This window comes from Magnolia sinica, chromosome 1 (genome assembly GCF_029962835.1).
Source record: "Magnolia sinica isolate HGM2019 chromosome 1, MsV1, whole genome shotgun sequence".
Lineage (NCBI taxonomy): Eukaryota > Viridiplantae > Streptophyta > Magnoliopsida > Magnoliales > Magnoliaceae > Magnolia > Magnolia sinica.
Genome location: NC_080573.1, coordinates 43,861,311 through 43,881,166, shown reverse-complemented (window position 1 = coordinate 43,881,166; position 19,856 = coordinate 43,861,311). Strand labels below are relative to the sequence as shown.

The window sequence follows — 19,856 nt, the reverse complement described above, 5'->3', positions numbered from 1 at the left end:
GCTACTCTGAGAGGACTCAGCAGTTTGAGTTGCCCGTAACTCCTCCATCATTTCCTGTAGTGTAGAAAACATTAAATAAGTTGTTCAATATCATGACTTAATGAAAAATATTAATTGAGATGTCGATGATTGATAAATTTCTACATACAATAACATACGCTAACTCCTCGTTCACAACACTCCCATCTTTCTTCCGATGGGTCGTTATGAACAACGTTGCCCAATCAGGAGACTCTCCATCGAGATTCTTTGCCCGCTTTTTCCATGTAAAAACAGATGAGTTGGTAACAATCATATTAAAACAAAAAGATGACATTTCAAGTTTAGAAATCAAAGAAGAATTTACCTCTTCTTCACGCACTTGAGCAAAGCTCCTTGGGCCGGCGGTGTGGGCCATACGATGCTTGTTGCGGTTGATTTTATTCCTTTGAGTGCGGGCCTACAATGTGACATAGTAAAAATAACTAAATTTTAATATAAATAATAATATACACCAACATGGATATAATTTTTCTTTACGTTTAATTTCTACCCATCCTTCATCGCTTGACCAATACGTGACGAGCCACTTCCAGTGTGTCAGCTCCACTCAATCAGGACAGTGAGCTATTCATTCCTCATTAGTCAAATACCGGTTGTAGTTTTCTTTTTTCAACCTTTTCTTCCACTCCTTCCATGAACATCCGATGGACTTCATTACCCAATTTCGACGCTCCTCGTCGATAGTCCACTTGATCTACAATACATCAATTGTCGATTATACTTAGTATGCAAAAATACAATTGAATTTTTGATTTCATATTACCTTCACTTCATTCCAAATCTCATTCTTGTTAGAAAGTGGCACATGATGCCAACTATCGTGATCAAGAGGCGCTAAGCGCCCATTCTTAGATAAAATGCCCAGCCACCTTGTAAATTCGTTGTACTTGTGTCCAATAGGCTGCCCATACTTATTCCAACTTATATTCAGCTGCTTATTGGGTGGCAAGTTCGCCCCTTCGCTGATGACTGTGGGGCCTCGAAATCATCTATTATGAATACCACCCTCTTTATGAAACAAAAGAACAGATATGAGCATTCTAAATATTTGAAATATAATATCTACATTTAATTAAATCAAGAACTGAACAAAACTATAAAAATTAAAAGCTAGACTTCACTTCACTTAAATTATATATTTATATACCCGGAGTTGGTGCTGAACTATTTGAACTCTGTCCGACCTGGCTGGTGGTCGGGACCGGGTCAATAAAGCTCAAATAATGATGGCTGGAGATTGACATCTTCATTTCCTTCACAATATGAAAAATATATATGTAATGAGATTGGAGTTAACCAAATAATTGTGAGTGTTATAAAATATTTTAAAAAAAAAAAAAAAAAAAAAAAAACATGCATCACATTTGTGTTAGGCATCAATACCTAATCATCATATTCCAACCAAGAATCGTGGTCCTCTTTAATCAAATTAGATAAGTTTTGCGGAGTGTCAACTTCATTTCCCTCCACATCTGTCCTATCCCAACTCACATTATCATCGTTGGCAAGCATAGTCGCTTCCAATGTATGATTAATGCAAGGCAAGCTCTAAAGGTATATATCATTATCAACCAACGAATCATTTATGCCCATTTCGAACAAGTCCCTCGGTTTTGACCTGATAACAACATGCCAATCACGGTCTATGGGATCGGGGACATAGAATGCCTGTTGTACTTGGGTTGCTAAGACATATGGTTCATTATACAAGTTCCAACCAGTATGCCATAATTGTTTGAAATTCACAAGCGTGAGCCCAAATTCATCCTTCTTGATTCCCCTGCCCTGAGTTCTTACATCCACCCAATCACACTTAAATAATACAACTTTCTTGGACCCACAATAATCCGACTCAATAATGTCTGTTAAAACACCATAGTAATCCACATCCCCTATAACAGGGTTTCTATCACTTGTACTTGCAAAGCTTGATGTCTTTGTCGTCACTACAACTCCATTATTCTGTGTTTTCAAGTCCCTCTCACGGTCTTTTGTACGAAACCTGAAACCATTAATAATGTATCCTTTAAATCTTCTTGCGACAGTGTTAGGGCCCCGAGCCAGGCTTCTAACTTCTTTCAGAACTTGATCATTCCCAACATGGTCCACATACTTCCCAAGCCAATCTGGAAACTTTTCATTGTGGATGCATTCTAGAAGCCTTGGTGCTCTTCGGGGCATCTCCTTCTTAATCACTTTCTTGCGTTCACTGCATTTTATTCAATTCGATGAATAAGTCGTAAACAAGTGAGATTCTTATGAATTAACGTTACAAATAAAACTACTCTTACTCTATGAATGGTGCGATCACGTTGGTATTGAACAACACATATCTATGTGCCTGTGTCCTATCAACATATTCAATAATAAACACGTCAATCTTTCCCAATGGACAACCTACTGCCGCATCCCTAAAGTCCTCATGTCGAACCGGTCTGTTTAATATTGTCTCAACACCATGTAAGTACCGAGAGCAAAATGTTAGGCATTCTTCAGCTAGGTACCCCTTTGCAATCGAACCCTCTGGCCGACTTCTATTTCGAAACGCAGGACTTTAGTCTCTGTAGGTACCTATAGTCACATAATAGACATATAAGTATATACGATTTTATCTATTACAACAAGATAAATAAAAGGTCCTATTGAGACATTAAAACACACCTTTCGATGGGGTACATCCAGCGGTACTGTACTGGTCTGGCTAACATTGCATCGCTGGCTAAATATATAGGCAAATGCACCATGATATCAAAGAATGACGGTGGAAAGATCCTCTCTAAATGACAAAGTGTTAAAGCAATTTGAGATTCAAGAAACTTGAAATCCTGCATCCGGCCAACCTTGGAACACAAATCTCTAAAGAATCCGCTGAATTCAATTGGGATTGAGCTCACGTTTGGAGGTAATGTCCTTCGTACAGCTATCGGAAGTATTTGTTGCATCAAAATATGAGTGTCGTGGCTCTTGAGTCCTAAAATCTTCTTCATTTTGAGATTGGTACATCGTGAGATCTTACTCGCATAGCCATCTGGTACCTTCATGTTCTTTATGACTCTGCAGAAATCATCCTTCTCCTTATTCGCCATTGTGAAGCACGCAGGGAGCAAATATATTTTGCCTGATGGCCTCTGCTTTGGGTGAAGTGTTCGTCTTATCTTCATTTCTTGGAGGTCCAGACGAGACTTCACGTTGTCCTTTGTCTTCCCGTCGATGTTCAACAACGTCCTAAGCACATTGTCGCATACATTCTTCTCGATGTGCATCACATCAAGGCTGTGACGCAACATATTACCTGCCCAGTATGGCAAATCGAAGAAGATACTTCTCTTCTTCCAACAAGATGCCTTTCCCTTTTCCTTATTCTCGTCTCGATTTCTCTTCTTTCCAACTTTGGTATCAGACTTCTTTCCAAATATTATGTTAATTTTGCTCACTTGAGCTAACACTTCATTTCCAGACAATTGTTTCGATGCCTCTCTCAACTCCAACTTTCTATAAAAGTTCCTTTTATTATGTCTATACCTATGATCTCTATCCAAGAACCGACGATGACCCATGTAACAAAACTTATGGCTATGTGTCAACCACTGGGACTCCGTGTCACCAACACATCCCTTCAACTAGACTAGTGGAAGAGGAAAATAGAAATGGCACAAAGAGAGCTTTTGTTCTAAAATGAAATGCAACTATGGTAGTCATACCCTTTCACAAACTTTTTTTTTTTTTTTTTGGGTGAAACGAAAGTTTCACTAGAGATGACAAAATTCAGTGATATATATATGGATAGCCAAAGTCAGCCAATGAAACCATTGTGAAAAATTGACACCACCCAAAGTTTCTGGTGAAATAAAACCACAAAGACAATTAGGAAGGAAAATAAAACCGTCATACACCAGATAGTGGCTCATGTTGAATGTCTCTCTTTTAGACTCAACGGGTGGATCTGGTAGTTCCATGCTAGAACCCTTGGGTCGACGTGAAAGCGGGCTCCAAAAGAGCTACTACTCAAGGAGCACAGCTAGAGGTGTTACCTCTTCTACCAAACGGGCTATTGTTCTAAAGAAAATTAAACTAAATAATAGAATTCGAAATACTACCAAACGAAGGTTTTTATTTATTTTATAATAAGAAATTCATTTGCAAATACTATAGAAGAACTAACTAGTATGAAGAAAATGGTGTACTTCTACTCATCTTGAGAAAACATCTACTAGATGTGTACCTTCTATAATTAACAAAACACAGCTGGTCTAGCCAATTCATAATAAAATGCATTGAAACTGAAGAAACGGATTTCAAAATTTGCACAGGTAAAATCCAAATAATTAACCTTGTATATCTAATATATACTAGTAACATACAAGCAATATTGGGGCACCATACCATAGGCTACAAAAATATCATGTCCCCTTAAAAAATGAATCCTCCAGGAATAACATATATATATATATATATATATATATATATATATATATATATATATATATATTAATTATATAATATGTCTATTTACATTTTTAATCACAAGTACCATTCATCATCCAACCAACTATTAAAAGCATTTATACAAATAAAAGATATCAAACCACGTACACCAACTTGCAACTTAACCTACTGGGAACCATCATACACTTTGATGTCTTATAGCAGAGCGGGTTCTGAGGAGTTACAAGTTGGACCTCTAAGAAAGAATATAAATGATGCCATTAAAATATAAATTAAACAAGATCAATTAAGAACATGCAACAGATCAATTAAATGATAGAGAAATTAACAATAAAAGAACAAAAATTTACAACGTGTGCACCTGATATGCGATATGTTGATTAAGGAAATAAGCAATGGAAGATTAAGAATCAAGTGGAGGTGCGTGACTATGTCACTTTTGTGAAGATGATTCACGCTAATTTCTTTGAAATAGTTTATATGATCCACAATGATCGCCTTTGGAATACAACCATGAATGATTGCCATCTCAAAAAAACTACACTAATTGATGCTAAAAAAATACTAGAATAATAAAAAAACAATGCAACCTCTAGAAGTAGACAAAAGTGACAGTTGTGAGAGAAATATGACTTTTGCATTTTTGTGTTGCCCTTAGGGTTTTTGAAAAATTCCTTTATATAGAAAACTAAGTGTACATGTGGCAGCTATGTGACATTAAGGTAGCTACCAACATGTAAAAACGATCATTGTAACAATGCCCCAATGTGCGATGAGGATCCAGATTTCTTGTGCAAGACTCGGTCAAGACAAATAAAAATAAAAGTAAAATGAATTATGTATCCGAACCCCGCTTGCCGGCGCGTCGTGACCGGTGAGGATGCATGCATGTGTGGTATTTGGCATACCATACCCAAGTGCCATTATAAAACCATAACTCATTGAATTAAGTATATGTAAAGATGAAAAACTCTCTTTCAAGTTTCAACATAAAACAAAACAAAAGGACACCTCTCTTACCTTTCCTTTTTTTCATTTCACTTTTTTACCTTTTTTTCCCTTAAAAAAGGAAACCAATACATACAATATCCAACAAAGCCAACAGTCCTAATTACCACACATGCCATATGCACCTTGAGAAGGAATTGCATAGGCCTTTTTATTTTTTAATAACTGTGTGGACTTTTAGAGCCAATCTAGGTGCATGCAAAGTCATGTAGTGCACATGCCATCCTGCATAGACAACATGTATGTTGTTCCTCAAGCACTATTACACTGCCATAAAGAGAAAAATCAGTACAGAGTATACAACTAATGCAACAGTTACCTAAGGATAACCTATCATGCTTAAAAGGCTAAATAGATCACCAGACATGTTAAAAAGGCTTATATGACAGTCTCTAATGTATCCTCAGACATGTTTATAGAATGGAAGTTCCATGGAATGCCACTAGGCTGGTCCCTTTTGCATTTCTCATAAAACAAGGTAATGGATTTGCAAGTGCATAGCAATATGTGTTATTGTATGTATTCAACTTTGAGCCTAGCACAACTCATCTCTCAATGTACCTCTTGTAGCACAGATGGGTCTTCAAAAAATATAGATGAAAATTTTATTAGTCTATCGAGTCCACCTTGGTTGACCTGGCATTCATAGCAATATAAATCATCATCAACATTATTATCATTGGCCTACAACAAAAAATATAATAACTTCAAATAAAACGAAAGCTAAAACATTGTGCTTATAATTAGTAAAGCCATTCATAAGAAGTAACTTAAAACTAATAATGAAGAATAACACATTGAGCATGCACTGTTCATTTAACTCCCCACAGAATCGGACTCCAATCTGATAAAATATCAGCACATTCAACCTTGAAATTTGAAAGAGGGAAACAATTCAAAACTTTGGAGAATGATTCAGCTTTTTTATCCCTTACCACCACCTCTTTTCAAGCATTATTTAATCACTGGAGGCTTGTCAAGGCACCAATATTTTAGTATGATTTTTTACTTTTTGCTAGATGAAGCATCTCCTTCTCATGTACAGTACAATTTGCAACAAGAGCTCATCTGCTTATCATATTCTAGAAAGAATTTGACGAAGTTATTGGGAAGATGTACCCCAGGCTTGCATGGATGCCTCATATGTCTTATGGCAAGGTGACTTCTCAAATGGAAAAACTTAAAAGGAAAACAAACATACAGGCCAGAACCATAGTTATTGGAAACAACAACCAAAAACAGAGTCAAAATAGTAAGGAAATGGAAGATTTCAACTTGCAGAGCAGCACAACAACTAGAAATTTGGCACAGCTCTAGGAAGAAATCCGGGGAAAAAAACAACTGGGAAGACAGATAAATCTAAGATCTACAAGGTTAATTAAAAATAGATCACTCCTGTCATGCTACAGCTAGTTATCCACAACTGCTCCCAAATGCAAAATTATCTAAATTGAAGATGAATCACATCCATCTCAATGAGGATCAGTTTCTGCTAGCAGAGGGAAGTGGGATGCAGGAAGTGCATGCTCCTAAAAACACAATACATAACAGATCTTTCCCTATTCTCCTAATCTGATCAAATTTGAGATCGAGAGAAAAGGAGCAGAAGGAGCGAAATGAAAAGAATTGAGCTTACCTTGAACTGATTTGGATCTGGATCTAAATGATAAGGAGGTATTCTAGCAGCTCTCCTTCTTCCAATTGAGAGAGAGAGAGAGAATGGATTTGGATCTGGATCTGAATGATAAGGAGGTCTTTTAGCAACTCTCCTTCTTCCAATCGAGAGAGAGAGAGAGAGAGAGAGAGAGAGAGAATGGATTTGGATCTGGATCTGAATGATAAGGTCTTCTAGCAGCTCTCCTTCTTCCAATCGAGAGAGAGAGAGAGAGAGAGAGAGAATGGACGAGGGCGTGGATCAAGGTGTCCTGTATCAGTATCGGTTGGCGTAATGGTGACCTCCAAAACCGATACGGATACGGGAGCGTAACGGCGATACGGGGGCATAACGGCCCGTAATGGCGCAAATTTTTTTTTTGCCAAAAAAATATGAAAAAAATATGGATTAAATCCGGAATATTCTAAGCATTCCAAATATGCATTCATTTATAAATTAGAACATGTTTATGGTGGTGTAACGGTCCACTCTTTGGTGAGAAGTTGCATCAGACTGTCTGATGAATTTATGAACCAGATAACTTGAATTTGACTACAAAATTCATATATTTAATTTTTTAACTATCCACTATCAATGATAGATATATTAGAATGAATATAATATGAAAATATCTTACATTAGGTGTTTGCAATTATTTTTGAGAAATTTCTCGAACACACCTATGCACGTGACTGTGATTCCTATCTGTAACCTGTCATCCTCAAGTCAAGAATATTAAAAAATAAAAATAAAAATTAGAAGTGTCTGATATACTCCCTTGCAACTTGATTAAGGATTACTTGATTGGTTGTCAGGGGAGTTATTTTAAATACAAGTTTGGCAATGTCAAGTGTGTGCATGACTGCATGGCTTCTTGCAATAATACTGTTGTGAGTTGTCTGCTGCAAATACTTACCTTAATACAAATATATACTCACAATCACAAGTCACCACCAAAATGAAAATCTGTTTTTTTGTGATTGCTCGACCTCCACATCATCATCATCGTCACCATCAGGCTGAGGTTGTCCAATAGGTGTAGGTGCTGCATATCCATAATATCCAGTTCCAGAAGGAAATACTAGTTCAACGAAACCAAAGGATGACTGATCCTGACTAGGCAACGACTCTGACCCAGAGTAAGGATATCCACCAGTGCCCGTCGAATAGCTATACTAGTGCCCATACTCAGGCTGTTGAGAATCTTGATATTGAGAGTGCGTCTGTAGTGATGAGTAACTTGGATTTGGATCTGGATATCTATAATCATATGGATATTGATCGGGAGGACTACTCCAACATGAATGTGATGGAACAGGCTCAGTATAACCATCATAATCATAATTCAATTGACCATAAGAATATCCATCATAACCAAGACCATGAGCCTGCTGATTTTCCGGACCTCCCGGACCCGGTGCACCACTAGATGTACCCTCCTCCTGCTGGCTGTTTCGTGACTCGGTACACTCATAAGTCCGACCTCGTGTACCACCTCGTCGATGATCATCGGCATTGCTATCTCTAGACGGCTGTATAAGGCGCTGAGCAACACCAGAAGTGCCAGCACTAGGGGCAAGGGGGTCATCGTCACCATCATCCGACACGGTTACGCTACTACTACTCGTACTCTTTTGTTGATCTTGAGACGTACCCGTACTTGGCATAAGCGCTGCGCCTCTTACTGGGTCCAACACATCTGCACGACTCTCTTGTTGCGCTCTATGTATTTCTGGGTCATCAATTTCCAATTCTTCACTATCCTCTTCAATTTGCTTTTCCCTTGTTTCCAACCAAGGTAAAAGCGGGTCATCCTCATCATAAATATTGTCCAAGTTTATTGGACAGTAGTCTCCGTCATCGACAGTTGTAATACTCCTATGATGTCGCCACATTCTTAGTTTTATATTGTAGTGCATGAAGACAAGTCTATCTAATGTTCTAGTCTGCAATTTATTTCTATTCTTTGAATGAATAAGCGCAAAACAACTCCAATTCCTTTCGCAACTAGATGAAGATGTTGTGTGGCTTAAAACTTTTACTGCAATTTTTTGGAGAGCCTTCGTACTCTCTCTCTCTCCGAAATTAATCCACCATTCGGCCGGTTGCAACCTAGATACTGCATGTTGTGCAAGAGCATCTCCAAAGCTACCAAAGCGATTTCCAAATGTATCTAATTCATTCAACGCCTTTATTTGCATATCTAAGTCAGGTTCTAATCTCTTTATTACATTTTTTAGCCCCACACGAACTTCATCATCCTCAACAAATGATTAGGCATATCTATACCTAGGATTTAGATAGTAACCTGCTGCATGAAGATCATGATGGAGTTGTTTTGTCCATCTCCTGTCGATCATCTTCCAATAATACTCCCAGCTTCTACAATCACGTTGAATTGTCAACTTTGCCTTATCCACGGCATCGTATAGGAAGCCCATGGTAGGTGCTTCGTCGGTTTCAACAAGACGGAGTACCCTCATTAGTGGCTCCATTACCTTTAGGATCGACTTGACCTTCTTCCAATATTTGTTGTCCCGTATGGTGTTCGCAACTTCAATCGGTGTCCCTGATGTCTTCTTCCCATGTTTTGTGTTAAGCCATTCTCGGAAAGCGAACATCTCACTCAACTCTCCCCTATGCTGGAATAAACTCTCTAATGCTATAAAGTTTGTTGCGAATCTAGTCGCCGCAAGCCTCAATAACTCTCGTCCTTTCATGAACTTTCTCATTATTGCGACTACTTGATTATGGTTGTAAATAAACGTCGTCACTTCTCTTGCCCTTTCAACCATTTCCTTAACATTCTTCTTCTTCTCAATATCTTCCAATATAAGATCAATACAATGGGCAGCACATGGTGACCAAAAAAGATGTTCTCTTATCCATCAACATGTCCTGCAAGCTTATATGTTGCTTCATTATCTATCACAATCTGCACCATATTCTCCTCTCCAATCTCGTCCACAACTTTATCCATTAGTCCATTAATATAAGTAGAATTTTTTGTTGCCTCTGAGGCATTAATTGACTGATGGTATATAGTTCCTAAGTGGCAGTACACCATGAAGTTGATCATGCTGCGTCTGGTTGGGCCAGTCCAACCATCACACATGATCGTGCATCCTTTGGCTTGCCATACAGGTTTAAAGGTAGTCACATATGCTTTCACATCCGCATACTCTGCATCTGTCCATTTCCCCCTAATCTCCTTAGCCGTGGGAGCTTTTATTCCTTCACCTGCTTCTGTTGCTGTATCAATTACCACCTGCCAATATGGAGAATTGGCTGCGTTATGAGGTATTTTGGCATGTATAAATAACTTTGCTGCTGCTCTACCTAATTTCTCAACGGAAGTTCTACTCCACATTTGTTTTATCTTCTTTTGTTTAGTTGATTCTTTTCTAAACAGGACTGGATCAATAGAGGGTCTCCTAGGCTCATTTACTTCTTCATACAAACGTATAGGGGCATCACGTGAAAATGTCTGTCGTCGGCTCCCAAACACACGTCGTAAAACCTACCGCCCCCCTGTAGAAGCAATTGCACTCTCACTCCCACTCCCACTGCCCCCCTGTATCACACACTGACCCATGCGTGCCAAACATGCGGCGACGTTCTTCCTCTTCACGAGCTAGACGCAAGCTCTCTCTCTTAATTATAGTTACTTATCGATTTGAATCTTCGTCAAAATCAATAATATCTTCATCACAAACGCCCATATATTTAGGACCAAACAGCTCCTGTCGAGCTGCATCCAAAATATCATCTTTCTTCTTTTGTACAGTAGCACGTTTACCCTTTGACTCATCCAGACTTGCTTGCATTAAAAGCATTATCTCTTTCGGTACTCTACTACATAGCGCAACTTGACCCTTTCGATGTGCTAAATATTGTTTAAGACGGATAATTCCACCAGTCACTAGTCTATCACAATACTTGCACTTCATTTGGTGCCTAGTACCACCAACCCTCTCACAATGTTGCCATCCAATATCCTCACTTGTTGTTGGCCAGACCCAGACATTTCTTTAGGTTTAGGTAGATACTAGATAATTAAATATGAGTATGAGTGTATGACCTATGCTAATAAAGATGATTTTATGTTCTAACTAAACCCTAAGAAGCTCCAAGGCAAAACCTGTCCAATATAAGCCAATAAAAACATAAAGTCACTAATTCGAAAATAGAAAAAAAAATTATAAAATAACACCACAAATCTTTAAAATGCACATTAACATGTTCTACTATAATTAACACATCAAATTTTATGATTAAATTAGCAAACTATTCATTAAAAAATAATTTTTCGAATTTAAAAAAATGGCCAAAATTAATGCGTAAATAGAAAAAAATATTAAAAAAAATATAAAATGGCACCCCAAATCTGTAAAATGCACATTAACATGTTCTACTATGATTAATACATCATATGGCATGATTAAAATAGCAAAACAACCATTAAAAATTGATTTTTCGAATTTAAAAAAAAGAGCCAAAATTCATGCGTAAATAGAAAAAATATATAAAAAATATTAAATGGCACCCCAAATCTGTAAAATGCACATTAACATGTTCTACTATGATTAACACATCATATGGCATTATTAAAACAGCAAAACAACCATTAAAAATTGATTTTTCGAATTTTAAAAAAAGGGCCAAAATTCATGCATAAATAGAAAAAAATATATAAATATATTAAATGGCATCCCAAATCTGTAAAATACACATTAGCATGTTCTAATATGATTAACACATCATATGGCATGATTAAAATAGCAAAACAACCATTAAAAATTGATTTTTCGAATTTTAAAAAAAAAAAGGGCCAAAATTCATGCGTAAATAGAAAAAAATATATAAAAAATATTAAATGGCACCCCAATTCTGTAAAATGCACATTAACATGTTCTACTATGATTAACACATCATATGTCATGATTAAAACAACAAAACAACCATTAAAAATTGATTTTTCGAATTTTAAAAAAAAGGGCCAAAATTCATGCGTAAAGAGAAAAAAATATATAAAAAATATTAAATAGCACCCCAAATCTGTAAAATGCACATTAACATGTTCTACTATGATTAACACATCATATGGCATGATTAAAACAGCAAAACAACCATTAAAATTTGATTTTTCGATTTTTTTTTTAAAAAGGTCAAAATTCATGTGTAAATAGAAAAAAATATTAAATGGCACCTCAAATCTGTAAAATGCATATTAATATGTTCTACTATGATTAACACGTCATATGTCATGATTAAAACAGCAAAACAACCATTAAAAATTGATTTTTCAAATTTTAAAAAAAAGGGCCAAAATTCATGCGTAAATAGAAAAAAATATTAAATGGTACCCCAAATCTGTAAAATGCACATTAACATATTCTACTATGATTAACACATCATATGGCATGATTAAAATAGCAAAACAACCATTAAAAATTGATTTTTCGAATTTAAAAAAAAAAAGGACCAAAATTCATGCGTAAATAGAAAAAAATATTAAATGGCACCCTAAATCTGTAAGATGCACATTAACATTTCTACTATGATTAACATATCATATGGCATGATTAAAACAGCAAAACAACCATTAAAATTTGATTTTTTGAATTTTTTTTTTAAAAAGGGCCAAAATTCATGCGTAAATAGAAAAAAATTAAAAAAAAAATAAATGGCACCCCAAATCTGTAAAATGCACATTAACATGTTCTACTGTGATTAACATATCATATGGCATGATTAAAACAGCAAAACATTTTTATTTTTTTTTTAAGTATAAATACCTATTTTTGACGAATTTCTGAAAAATAGCCCACCGAGCTTTAATTCAACAAAATCCGTAATATAATGTGTTTTTTTCTCAAATACCCAGCCAAGGTTGGTCGAAATTAGTAGTAAGAGTGAGAAATAGTTTGGAAGCAAGAGGTTTCAAAAAAACAGCAAAAACAGAACTTAAAATGAAAAAAAAAAAAAAAGTTACCGTTACATGACCGTTATGGGCTAGCCGTTACGGGCCCGTAACAGCCATTGCGCCCGTAACGGGCCCGTATCCGCCGATACGGGTACAAAAAATGGAAACGGCCGATACGAACCCGAAACGCGTAACGGTTCCCACCATAACCATTACGTATCAGCTGTTACGGCCGATACGTAACCGTTTTGGGACACCTTGGCGTGGATCGAAGCAGAGAGAGAGAGAGAGAGAGAGAGAGAGAGAGAGAGAGCAAAGCATGCATGGAAGCAAAGAAGAGGAAGTGAGGTTGGGTTTTTTTTTTATATATATAGGGTAGCTTGAGATGGAAGCGGATTGCGTACTAAGTAAACTATGTGAATGCAGGGCATTCGTGTATCAGATCCAAACCGTCCGTTTCGTGCTCCCAATAGTGATTGAGACATGGTCCAAAAATCACAGGGCTCAGATGGTTCTAGCCATTTACTTAGGCGTCATATAAATGAACCATAAAAGACAAAAACTAGTAATGGCTGCTATCAAATGAGAAAAGGCCCATTTATTTAATGGTTAAGATAATATAATCAAAGAAAAATTAAGTTAATGGTCCATCATCGACTGATTCCGCAGGATGGATGGTCGAGATCATCACGTACACATGCCACATGTGTTGTCCACAATCAATGGGAAAGACCTACTGTTAATCTTTTTCTCTCCATAGATACTCAATACAGGGGCCACACACGTACAATCAGTACCATTCTTATGGTGGGCCCAACCATGGATGTCCCATGATCCAAAATCCCCTAGTTAGATCAATCTTAACGAGCAACGATAAACATTTTTGGGCAATAGCCATCCAATTGGCTATTAGGTCACATGGACGGGATGTTTTAGGGAAATTTGATCCATTCACAAGTGGGACCACCGTGTAGATGACCTGACCGGAATATTGTGTCGACCCACTCATTAGGTGGGCCATGTTGTACAAGAAAAATGGATGGCTTTAAGAAAGTTCACCCAAAAGGTAGACTTTTGGCCTTAGTTTTCAACAGCCAAGGCAAAAGGACAAACTTTTGGCCTCAGTTGCTCACCAATCGAGGCAAAAGGGCAGACTTTTGTCCTCAGTTGCTCACCAACCGAGGCAAAGGGGTAGACTTTTGGCCTCAATTTCTCACCAACCGAGGAAAAAGGGCCAACTTTTAGCCTCAGTTGCTCACCAACCGAGGCAAAAGGGCAGACTTTTGGCCTGATTTCTCACCAACCGAGGAAAAAAGGCAAACTTTTAGCCTCAGTTGCTCACCAATCGAGGCAAAAGGGCAGACTTTTGGCCTCAGTTGCTCACCAACCGAGGCAAAAGGGTAGACTTTTGGCCTCAGTTTCTCACAACCGAGGCAAAAGGGCAGACTTTTGGCCCCAGTTTTCAACAACCAAGGCAAAAGGGCGGACTTTTGGCCTCAGTTGCTCACCAACCGAGGCAAAAGGGCAGACTTTTGGCCTCAATTTCTCACCAACCGAGGCAAAAGGGCAGATTTTTTGCCTCAATTCTCAACAACCGAGGCAAAAGGGCAAGCTTTTGGCCTCAATTTCTCACCAACCGAGGCAAAAGGGCGAACTTTTAGCCTCAGTTGCTCATCAACCGAGGCAAAGGCAAACTTTTGGCCTCAGTTTCTCACCAACCGAGGCAAAAGGGCAGACTTTTGGCCTCAATTTCTCACTAACCAAGGCAAAAGGGTAGACTTTTGGCCTCAGTTCTCAACAATCGAGGCAAAAGGGCAGACTTTTTGCCTCAGTTATTCACCAACCGAGGGAAAAGGGCAGACTTTTGGCCTCAGTTTCTCACCAACCGAGGAAAAAAATGAATTTTTAACCTCTGTTCCTTTACAACCGAGGCTAAAAACCACATTTAGCCTCCTTTTTTTTGAACCGAGGCTAAAGGCCTACTTTCTTGTAGTGAAATAGATGGACAATGTAGATAAGATACATATATCTATAGTGGGCCCCATAATTTACGCATTCCTTTCAGATTATTCCAGCTTAGAACTAGGCTCTTGAGGGATAAAAGTGCACCCAAATAGGGCAGAATGCTTTCGTTGGAGTTAAAGCTCAGGTCAAGGTGCTCTAGCCTACTCAATTTGAGCCATCTTTTGAAACCTGCATAAGAGCGACAACCTATGTTTAAGGCCTACAACAATTAAAAATGGAAAAAGAAAAAAAAGAAAAAAGAATCATGTGGCAAGTACAAGACGAAAAGATATAAAGTTCTGGCCATAGGTCTCTGAAAAGGCAGAACTAGAAATGACTTCTCAATTTATTATTTTTACCTCTTTTCCCTATGTCGGAAGAAGTGACATAAATATAAGAAGGAAACGAGGAAATGGCAAGTGGTTATTCCTAACTTAGAAGCAATGTCATAGATCATGCAACTAGAAAATAAGCAATAAGAACGTGCACACATAAAGGCTGGTGGAACAAAAGCACCAGCTGTTCTGTTCAACACGTTTTCAAAATGGAAATGCATGCGCAATGGATGCTAGGATTCCACTTCCTTTGTATTCATCACCATTACAACCATTCACTGTAGCATTAGTTGTCAAGCTAGCATCTAAGCCATTCTCATCCAAGCAATGAGTTGGCACACATGGCTCCATGTGTACATGATCATCCATAATATCTGAGTGTATCCAGGTAGGAGACTTAGAAACCTTGTACAGACCATCTTTATCTTAAATACACAAATGCCAAATGTTAGAGCACATAAATAATCAAAACGGTAGTTACTTTATAAAGAAGATAAATATCAGATGGAGAACAGGGGTTCAGATGTTTCCAGCTGCTTTGCTATGCTTGGAAGAAGTTACTCATTCAGTATACTCTCAAAAATCAAGGAAAAAAAATTAGAGAAAGGAACCTAATTCAAACTTCAGCGAGTAGCATACTTACTTGTAGAATGGAGTTAACCTGCATTACAGAGGAAGATGGGAGAAGAGAATGTTTCTTTAGTGTCTATCATTCCAAAGCTCTATATGAGTTGCAGATAGAAGAGAATGTCATCTGTTAATCATTTTTGTTAAAAACAAGAAAGATTACATGAAAGCTAAAAAAATATCCTCGGTGTTTTTTTTTTTTTCTGAAGGATAACTAGATCCTCAGTTGGCCATAGTTAAAGACGAACTGTATAGTCCAAAGCCTCAACAAACATACATTTTGTTGAGGCTTCACAGTCCATGCATGTGGGGCACATAGTTTGGTGATCGAGTTGTTGACTTGACAGGTCCCATTGTTTATGACACCCCCAATTCTCCTAGATTGGAAGATCCTCGCCATTTAATTTGGTTTTCTTTCAGTTGGATTTGGATTGTTGACACTATTTTATCTTAACCGCCTATTTTTATGCACCCAATCATATGGAGTTTTTGGACATATCCAATCCATAGAGGCCACATCAGTTCAACAGTTTGGATCTTTAATACATAATTATTGTTAATTAAAATGAGATCAAATCATTTTTAGGTGTCTACCAAATAAGGCCTAAGAATTTCCAGGATTTTGTGATTCTCGAGTAGAAGTTTACCTCGTTGTGGTCTCTTCTTGCCCCATTTACAGTAGTATAAGCTTGAACCCAAGATGGCCACCCCTATAAATGCTGTCGTGCGGGCGAGGATCGCAGTTTTTGTTGCTTTCCTATTGTCCCCTGTTTTAACAGTGAATTCTTTCCATTTCAGTAGCAATTCTACAACCAGTCAGCTCTGCATATCAACATACACTTCCAAGTTTTCATAGGAAACCCATTATCAGACATAAAATCTAACCATTCCCAATGAAATACTATGCCAACTCTAACATCGCCCAGAAAACATAAAGACCAAGGAATGAACTCCCCATCAACCATACAGGCCTTAAAAATCAAATCATCTCAAAGAACCTCAACTTCCAAGTATTTTTTTCCTTCAAATCTGTAAGATTTTAAATCTATTTTTAAACATGGCATTGGACGATGGAAATACCATGGTATTTCTAGACATGTAATCATTGTGCAATAAAGGTGTTAATTCCATCTAATGCAATTCCAGACCATTTAATCCTGCTATTGTTACCTGATTTCGAATTGTTGTAAGGCATGCTAGTAAATGGATTTTACTAGTAATATGGTATAATTTTCAATTACTCATTCAAGTTCTCAATACCAGTAATCAAAAACTGAAATTCCAAACTTCTTTATTTGATCAAAATATTCAGATTTCACCTCCAAAATTTCTTGGACGTTCTAAGAATAACATACTTCATTGCAAGGATCCCACAATCATTTTAATCTCTGACCTGGAAATAGACAGGTTAAGAAGAGAAATACAGCCACAATCCACATTCACCTTAAAATTTTCCTAAGAGAGGTGGTTAGGATCTTCCAAACTAATATATTAGAAAGGATCAACAATCCAAGATACAAGATCTAATAATGGAGTTTTACTAATAAAATTGAATCAGTCCTCTTTTGTTTTAGTCATCAATTTTCAGAGCACCAGTAGGGTCTTTGGATGGTTAGGATTGTGCAATCAGTGAAAACCTTGGGTCATCTCCTGTACATTTGTAGGCCACTAGATGGACAGTCTACATCATCACACATTCCACAATGAATGTTTTCTATCCATGCAGATAGGAAACAAACCCTTTTCAAAAGGGTGGAATTATATGATTTTTTGGGCCCACAGATTGTGTGTACGGCTATCAAGAACATACATGCAGCACATGCACATGGTCATCTTGACAGTTCATCTGAGGATCCCACCTGTAAACTGGATGTAGGATCTAATCATCCAAGAGGTTGACTTTAAAGTTTGGCAATTGCTCATTTATTTTAAACCATTTGTCATTCGCCCACCATTCCCAGTAGGTAGCAATTTATGATGTTGATTCTTACCAGTAGCTTTACGAGTTCAAGAAGAGGTTGAAGAGCAAAACTAGAAGAGAAATTTTTGCATAAATTTGCATGAACAACAGAACAAGACCTCTGCTTTCCTTTCAATCAACAAGTCCAACAGAAATCAATCCTTTATGGTCAGAAACTTCATGGGTACAAGAAGAGACCAAAACTATATAATAATAATAAAATTACATAAGCCCATTAGAAATCAATATCATAAATTGCCACCTACTTCCCTTCTTCATAAAAATAAATAAATAAATAAATAAATAACAAGAAAATCAAAGATCGTAAGGGGTCATTTGGCTCCTTGGAAAAGTACCCACCTCGAAATAGAATCTAAGTAGTCGTAAATTCCTGTGATTGGGACTGGGAAAGCCTAGAAACGATTTCCAGTTAGAAATTCCAGCATTTTGCATTGTTTTTTTAATTCCTAGCCACAAGTTCAATTGGAAATTCCAAGCAAATGGATTCCTTCCCAACTGTCACTTCGTTGAATTTTTTTTTATAAATAGGTGCCTGCACCATAGAATTCCTTTTCAATTCTATCCCAGTATCCAAACAAATTTTATGGATTCAACAACATCACATTTCCCATGCCCAAATGTGACAAAGAGAATCTTTCTCCAAGGATTTGGCTTCCTACAAAATCAAGTCTTTATGCCCTTTGAAGAAAAAAGCTTTGCATCCATACAAAAATGCCACTGAATAGTATATACAACATCAAATTTCAAGATTTATATTTTCAGTAAGCAAGTGATATTGAGAAGAAATCTTTACCTGAGAATGCATATAGCTCATTCCTTGAGTAAAAGAACCCTAATGAGCAATCTAGCAAATTCATTTACCACCGAAACAATCAGAAGACATTATGATAAGCTCATGCAAATAACACTCAAATCTACTATAACCATGTGATCTGAACATCATAAAAAATAAATAATAAATCATAAGGGTCTATTAAATTCCACCTGGTTGCTAGGGCCAGGCTGCACTGCGACCACATCCCTTTTGCCAAATCCATCGCCAGCCTTGGCAAGTCTCTTGGTATCACCCTATCAAAAGTTCCACTTAAAGAATTATATGTGTGTGTGTGTGTGTGTGTGTGTGTGTGTGTGTGTATAAAACCAAAAAAGAAGAAGATGTAAATTTTGGTTACCTCCAGCTGCAATGGCAAATCCATCCCCAAAAATCAATACGAAAGAAAACAAAAGGGTGTCAATTTAAATTCCTAAAACCTCAAAATGCATGTAACTTTTACCAATTATAAAAATGAAGACCAATGTTACTGCTCTTCTCCATTAAAAAATAACATCAGACTTCTTTCCATTGCACACAGGACCGTTGGCTATATATTACTTGCAATCAATCATCAATAGGACAATCAACAAAAAGAAAAAAATAATAATATAGAGACTAAATGTAAAAGAGTCATTGATCAAAGGGTTATGATATTGCTATATGAGAGTATCTATGTTTTGTTTGTGGCCCATCCAACCATACAAATAGCATGGCTTCATCCAAAAAGGGTATTGGTTGAAGCTTTCTTCAAATGATTAGAGTGCAGATTTGTTATAACACACAGAGAGATAATAAGTCCCACAAAAATAAAACTTGAGACAGGGCAAATAAATAAATAAATAGAAGAAGAAGAAGAAGAAGAAGAAGAAATCCTATCCATACATTCCAAAGCATAGATACGGATCAAATCATGGGGGAAAAAAAAAAAAAAAAAAGAAAGAAAGAAAGAAAAACAAAAACAAAAACAGGGCAACGTACTGGTACTCTGTTCACAGCTCCAATGGTTGAGACAGCAGCAA

The 19,856-nt window shown here is 37.1% G+C and overlaps 1 protein-coding gene and 2 long non-coding RNA genes across 3 annotated transcripts; all 3 read right to left on the bottom strand.

Annotated features, from left to right (window-relative positions):
• Positions 1–541: 541 nt before the first annotated feature.
• LOC131241412 (uncharacterized) lies at positions 542–1,316 on the bottom strand. The gene is made up of 3 exons (XR_009169028.1): positions 1,190–1,316; positions 806–1,050; positions 542–736 (listed from the first exon to the last, which is right to left on the bottom strand). It is a non-coding gene; the product is annotated as an uncharacterized LOC131241412 (long non-coding RNA).
• A 274-nt stretch (positions 1,317–1,590) lies between these two features.
• On the bottom strand, positions 1,591–3,599 carry LOC131245925 (uncharacterized). Its single transcript, XM_058245705.1, has 2 exons — positions 2,704–3,599; positions 1,591–2,251 (listed from the first exon to the last, which is right to left on the bottom strand). Exons 1-2 carry the CDS (start codon positions 3,597–3,599, stop codon positions 1,591–1,593), a joined length of 1,557 nt encoding a protein of 518 aa, XP_058101688.1.
• Positions 3,600–15,877: 12,278 nt separating this feature from the next.
• Positions 15,878–18,565, bottom strand: LOC131247288 (uncharacterized). Its single transcript, XR_009171609.1, has 2 exons — positions 16,690–18,565; positions 15,878–16,076 (listed from the first exon to the last, which is right to left on the bottom strand). It is a non-coding gene; the product is annotated as an uncharacterized LOC131247288 (long non-coding RNA).
• Between the last annotated feature and the right edge of the window lie 1,291 nt (positions 18,566–19,856).